Source organism: Budorcas taxicolor, chromosome 16 (genome assembly GCF_023091745.1).
Source record: "Budorcas taxicolor isolate Tak-1 chromosome 16, Takin1.1, whole genome shotgun sequence".
Classification (NCBI taxonomy): Eukaryota; Metazoa; Chordata; class Mammalia; order Artiodactyla; family Bovidae; genus Budorcas; species Budorcas taxicolor.
In genome coordinates this window covers 51,670,437-51,676,719 of record NC_068925.1, presented here as the reverse complement: position 1 = coordinate 51,676,719, position 6,283 = coordinate 51,670,437, and the positions used below count along the sequence as shown (strand labels likewise).

The 6,283-nt window shown below is 63.2% G+C and overlaps 1 protein-coding gene across 1 annotated transcript in view; it reads right to left on the bottom strand.

Annotated features, from left to right (window-relative positions):
• Positions 1-819: 819 nt before the first annotated feature.
• Positions 820-6,283, bottom strand: part of CFAP74 (cilia and flagella associated protein 74) — a 56,953-nt gene continuing 51,489 nt past the window's right edge. The window contains exons 27-39 of the mRNA XM_052654089.1: positions 5,988-6,086; positions 5,027-5,166; positions 4,239-4,373; positions 3,985-4,094; positions 3,795-3,850; positions 3,555-3,674; positions 3,151-3,306; positions 2,383-2,509; positions 2,122-2,276; positions 1,751-1,883; positions 1,391-1,521; positions 1,064-1,198; positions 820-921 (exon numbers count right to left, since the gene is read on the bottom strand). Coding sequence (XP_052510049.1) covers positions 820-921; positions 1,064-1,198; positions 1,391-1,521; positions 1,751-1,883; positions 2,122-2,276; positions 2,383-2,509; positions 3,151-3,306; positions 3,555-3,674; positions 3,795-3,850; positions 3,985-4,094; positions 4,239-4,373; positions 5,027-5,166; positions 5,988-6,086 — 1,599 coding nt within the window. The remainder of the gene's footprint in view (positions 922-1,063; positions 1,199-1,390; positions 1,522-1,750; positions 1,884-2,121; positions 2,277-2,382; positions 2,510-3,150; positions 3,307-3,554; positions 3,675-3,794; positions 3,851-3,984; positions 4,095-4,238; positions 4,374-5,026; positions 5,167-5,987; positions 6,087-6,283) is intronic.

Sequence of the window (6,283 nt, the reverse complement as noted above, 5' to 3'; positions counted from 1 at the left end):
CTTTAGAAGGCAGGGGCTGGTGCAGGCACCGTTCTGAGCTCCCCGCAAGGTCTCAAGGGCTGGGAGAGGGGGCTTCTCCCTTGAAGAGCTGGTCAGGACCCAGAAGGCTGAGCCTGGACTCACTTCAGAACAGTGGGAAACCAAACTGACAGGTGGGCCTCCCCCTGGACCCTGACTGGGCCGTGAGGGAGGATGCAGTGAGGGCTCACTCCTTGCTTGGGCCTCAGGGACTCGGGAAAGCAGGGGGCTAAGGGGCTTTGGAGTCTGCAGTACCCCCCCACACTCGCCAGCCTCTCCAGGTGTGGGTTGACCTCAACTCCACCCCTACCCGCCTCCAGCCATTTCCCTAGGGCTTAGGAAGCCCCTTTAGTTGTCCAGGCTGAGTTCATTGCTTTTGGGGCTGACTTGTGTGTGTGGGCAGGGGCAGCCCCCCAGGGTTCCTCCCCATGGGCCCACCTGCTCACTGCAGCCCACACTTGCAGGCATGGAGGCACAGATTCACACAGGGTTTATTGACAGGTCTGGAGGGGCAGCTGTTACCCACGAGGACCTTGAAAGGCTGGGTGGGTGCTGGTAGGGCTGGGGACCCTCAGGGCTCAGGCTGGGAGCAGGCTGTGGTCAGGACTGGCCTCTTGGCTGGTTCTGACGTGGGGCTGGGACAGGACAGCAGGAGTGCCCTAGGGGGCCATGCAGGAGGCTGCCCTTTTGAAACTGCCCAGGTCCCAGGTCCCTGGGTGGTTTGGCCTGTTCCACAGACCATGGGAAGGCTTCGAGGGTGGCAGGAAGATCAGGGGGCTCTGTGGAGAGACTCCTGTGGCCTCAGGGGCCGGTCACCACCTGGGCTACAAAGAGGACCTTGTAGGTCTCCTTCACATCCCCCCTGAGCTGCAGCAGGGCCGATGCCATGAGTGGGTGGTCCGGCTGGAAGGGGAGAGGTGGGAACAGAGGGGGATCCTCAGTCAGGGGGCGCAGCAGGCACGTGTTTTCTCTTGGCGGCACTGCCCACCTCACCCACTGAGGCCCCCCAGCCCTCTCCTGGGGGGAAGGGCTCCCAGGCACCCACATCAAAATCGATGGGTGGCGTCCAGGAGATGCTGATGGCCTTGGTCTGGCCGCGCTCTACAGAGCCTTTGGAGGGCTCAATGGTGAAGCCCTTGTGCTGCAGGGCTGCGATGTTGTCCATGCTGAACTCAACAGTCTGCAGACATTGGTGCTGTCAGCGGGCAGGCGGGCAGGCACAGCTCCTGGGAACCAGCAACCCTGCCCCCGGCCCTGACCGGCAGGCTGCCCACCCCTCAACTACAGACAGGCAAGGCCAGCAGAGGCCCGAGCTGCCTGGGCAGTGGTGGCTGCACAAGTACCAGGGAGGCCAGGGCAGTGCTGTGGTCACCTTCTTTGCGGACAGCTGGGTAGTCCGGATGCAGCCCACCTGAAGTTCTCGGGTGGCAGGTGGGGCCTGGGTGTCTGGGTCCAGCTGCACGTAGTCCAGGGTCACCAGGATGGGCTTTAGCTCCTCAGCTTCTGGAGAGGGAGGGCCTGGTGGAGGTCTTGGGGGTGGGGGTACCACGGAGGGAGTGCGGGGGTGCCCGGGGTCAGATAGGGATCCTCTGAGCAGGGCTGGCCCACTAGCCTTGCCCCCACCTGTGGGCGATGGGCCAGGAATGCCTGCCCTCCCTGCAGACTCCAAGGGCCAAGGGTCCTCTTCTGCCACCCTGCCCACCTCGGGGCTCTCTGCCCTCAGAGGGCTCACCCTCTCTGTGCTCCAGGTCAAAGGCAGGGATCACGGTCAGGGACTCCACAGGCACATCCAGGGGGTCTCCACCCTCCACGAACATCATGTGCTCGCGGGCTGCACCCTTCAGGAGGATGTGGTGGGACACTTTCTGGGGGCAGGAGCACAGCGGTTTGTGACCCTGCGTGTGGGGCTCTGGGAGGGGGTGGGGCTGTGATGTGGGCCTGTGGGACCCCAGACCGTTGGTCTCTCCACCTGATGACCCTCAACCTGATGTGGAGCTCCCCCAGGCACCAAGCTCCAGTGTGGGGCCGCTCAGGCAGCCGGAGGGCTTGGACAAGTGGATGTGTGGGTGGGGAGGAGGGGTCCAGGCTGGGTCAGAGTCCTGCCTTTTCAAAGAGCACGACCTGCAGCCGGTCAGAGAAGTACAGGCTTTCGTGGTCTGGGCTGAAGGTCACAGTGAAGTCCTGAGCCTTGCCAGGCTCCATGATGCCCTCGACCGGGACCACACTGAACACACTCTGGCCACTGTAGTTCTGCGTGCCTGGGGGCAAGGTGGCCAGGCTGGTCCGGATCCCCCTGCAGCGCCCAGCACCCCCTGGCCACCCCCCTTCCATGGCCCACACGGTCTCCCCAGCTGGCCAGCTCACCCACAACTTCCGTCCTCTGGTCAGGTGAGGCCAGGAACTGTGGCAGGTGGTGCTGGTCTCTGCTCCTGGAGGAGAGGCTGTCCAGCTGCATGGAGAACTTGATGGGCAGCAGGGAGTTGTTCTGCAGCTGCAGGGAGCAGAGCCAGGTCACTGGGGCAGGTGGGCTGGCCAGCCGGGGAGCAGGCCACTGCTGCCAGGTCTTAGCCCCCTCCTGCCCCGTCAAGCTCAGGCTAGCCTTCAGCTGAACCAGCATCCCACCCCAGTTCTCTCTTGCCTCCCCCTCTTCCCAGGAGAACGCTGCATCCCTCTGTAAAATATCCCATGGATTCGGGCCCTGGGGTCTGCTGTCAGAACCTGGACTAAGCTAAGTAAAGAAGCAGGGATCCCATTGGCACCTTCAGCCCAAGGCCGCCTCAGATGTGGGGGAGCAGAAAAAGCCAGGCCTGCCTGCCTGCGTGGGGGTAGGAGCCCACATGACCCCTTGTGGGGGATGGCCCAGGCATATCCCATGCAGAGGCCCTGGGGCAGAAAGATGGAAGCAGTGAGAAAGCCTGGCCAGCAGCGGAGGGGTGGAGGGAGGGACGTCCTTGGCACCCCCTCCCCACTGGCTGGAGGGGCCAGTGGAGTGACAGCTGCTGGGGGTGGTGGGGGAGGGGGTGGATCGGAGAGGCCTGTGGCTTTGCTGGCTCTGTGACTGAGGCAGAGTGGACCCCTCCCGGGAACCTCTCCCAGGGGATGGGAGGCACCAGGCCCCGCCACATGCTTTACCTTGAAGCCCAAGGAGACAGACTCTCTGGCGATCACGTAGCCCATGTTGAGGACATCACCTTCAATGGAGCATGTGATTGTGGACGCCACACCTGTGCCCATGAGGGCCAGGGAGAGCGTGCCTTTCTTGGTGATGATGTCCAGTGTTTCTTGGGCCTGCAGAGACCACGTCCCTTAGCGTGAAAAAGACCTGGCAGAGGCAGGTGTGGGAGCTCTGTCTTGGAGCAGCTGGGTCAGAGCATGGGGGACCTGAGATAGCTGGGAGCTCCCTGGCCGCCACCTCCTCTTCCTTCCAGCGAGAGGCCAGGGCCCAGGAGGACCAGTGGCTCCCAGGCCCAGAGTGCTGGACGGCATGCAGAGCAGGGAATAGGGCTGCAATGGAGCTCGGGTGGGCTGGGACTCACCAGGACACTCTCACGTGGGGAGAAGGACAGATCTAGGACCTGGGTCTCGCCGGAGGGTAACCTGATGGTGGGGTTCAGCAGGACGAAGGGGCCATCGGGGTTCAGCACGGAGTACTCCAGCTGAGGGCCCAGCGTCAAGGAGGGGGTGAGAATGGGGCCTCAGCCCTTCACAGTCCCCTTCTCTCCACCCCGCCCCCCTCGCCCCTGCTACAATCTGCCTGGGCGGCGTGGGCAGGATACGTCGAGATCCTCAGGGGAGATGTTCTGGATGGAGACCTTCTTTATGCCCCGGTGTCCTGAAATGGGGGGTCAGGTCACAGCCCCAGGCCTGGGGGTGGGTGTGGGAGCCCAGGTGAAAAGGGGTGTACATGGGGGCTGGGCTCCGATGGGTGGGGGTGTGCATGGGGGCTGGGCTCCGATCAGGACACACCTGCAGCGATGTCGCCGAAGTTAATGATGGTCTTGCCTTTGTCAGACGTCACCACGATAGATGGCGCCACCGCTGGACACCACAGCTCCAGGTACAGCGTGTTGTGGGGACTGGGAACGGCGGGGATTTGCTGAGGGCAGGGCAGGGACCATGTGCCCTGCCCTCCCAGCCAGACCCTGAGCCAGCCCCACTGGGATCTGGGTGGCTGTTGGCAGGGAGATGACCACCCCGTCCCCCTGCCCAGAGCACTGCACCTGAAGCTCAGCGGTTCTGTCCCCTTCCGGTCTTTGGTGTCACCACTAGCAACAACACAGGGAACCACAAACTTGTCAAACTTCCCCTGGAAAGACCTGGTCAGGGAGGCCTGTGCCGACTGGTACTCTTGAGAGCTGGAACAGAATCGGCAAGGTGCACTCATGCCCTGTCCCACACTGCCCCCAGCACCCAGGAGGCTGTGCCCTGCCCTCCATGGAGGGCTCTGTAAGGCCACACCTGCTTCCCAGGGCCCTGGGCCAGAGGGTACGGGGCAGTGGGAGTGGCAGCCTGGGGGCCGCGCTGTGGCCCAGGCTGTAGTTGTCACAGTTTTGTCTGACTTTTGCAGCCAGACTTGGTCTGGTTTTTGCATCCCTTCCCTGGTCCCTGTGGGGGCCTCTCCTCTCCCAGGGTACCCATCAGGCACCACCAGACAACTGAGTTCCTGGGGCCACACCAAGGGTCCAGGGCTGACAAGTGCCTCAAGCCTGTCAGAGCTGCCCGGAGCTCACGTGGCAGCTGGGGAGCTGGGCTGCTGAGCTGGGAACATGGGAGTCAGGGGCTCAGCGTCCTCCAGCCCCTGGACTGAAACTTTTCTCAGGGGCCCTGGGCCCAGGGGAACTGAGGGGAGCAGATACCCAGGACAGCAGAACCTGAGGGGCCTCAAGGCAGCTCCTGGTTCCAGCTGTGCCTGAAGCCAGCCGCACTCAACTTGCAGTCATAAAGCCCTGGAGCATACGGGGACATCTCTGTGGGGCAGGAAGTGGGGGCAACCTTCTCTCAGACCCACCTGGATGCGAGGTCCTCCTTCTGCACCTCCGGGGGCTGGGAGGCTGAGGCCTGGAGCAGCCGGTCTTGGTTCTGCAGCCGCAGCATGGAGAAAGATGGTCTCCGCTGGTCCTTCCTCTGGGTGACCGTCTCCTTTTGGGACTGCCAGGGGGAGGCTGGCTGTGGTGTTGCCCTTGGGACTCTGCTGGGCTGGCAGACTGTCCAGGGCAGGAACCCAGGACCCAGACCCCAAGCAGCTCAAGGGTGACCGATGACAGGTGTGGAGACCCCTGTGGGCTCATGCACCACCCCCAGTGTCTGTCTTCCACGTTAGGAAGGGGAGGCACAAGGTGAGGCAGAGGGCTGGCCGAAACGGGGGTTCTCACCCTTGTGCCCTGCCCGCATGCCTCGCTGCCCTCTGGCAGGCTGAAGGCATGTGCCCCTTCCTTCAGTGTGTGCTGTGATAGCAGGGGTGCTTGGATGCTGAGGAGTAACCGCTGGGGGCCCCTGCATCTGCAGGGCAACAGCAGGTGGGCGGGGCTCTGGGCCATGACTGCCTAGCTGTATCGGATGCCCCTTCTGGGCAGGAGCCTGGGGCAGCTGCTTCTTCAGGCCTGAACTCCCTCAGGTTACAGGCCCTTTGATATTTTGTCTGTTCCCCTTCACTGTAAGCACAAGCCCCTGCTGAGCAGTGCAGAGGACCTGGCCTACCCTCCCAGACCACCCTGGTGGACCAGGATCTGGGGCTCTTCCCTGCCTGGTGATGCTCTCAAGAGAGGAGGGAGGGGCTTTGCCAAGAAAAAGTGCTAACCTCTTAAAACACACCTAGTGCTCTGTAAAGTGCTCCCAGGGCGCCTGCCGCGCAACCCTGGGTGCCCCCAACCTCAAGGCGGGGTGAGGGTGTTTGTTCCCAAGCCTTTGTGCAAGGGCCTCGCGCAAAGTGGGCAGCCCCCAGCCCCCCTGGGCCCCTCCCCACCATGCACCGATTTGATCTCAGCTTTTCTGCTCAGGGCCTGGAAGGCCTCCTGGTGGATCAGGTCGCTGGGCAGCACTGGCCGGAAGGCCACTCGGACCAGGCACCTCTGTGGGGGGAAAGGTTCATGCTCTCGGACATGTTGGGGTCCTCCCCATCAGGGAGGTCCTGTCTGATCTCTGTCCCTGTAAGCTGGGTGGCTGCAGGCATGATCACCAGGCCCCTCTCACCATGTAGGGGGAGGGTCCCTGCGATGGACCTGGCACACTGCCTGCAGTGGGTAGCAGCCCACAGGGCATGAGTGAG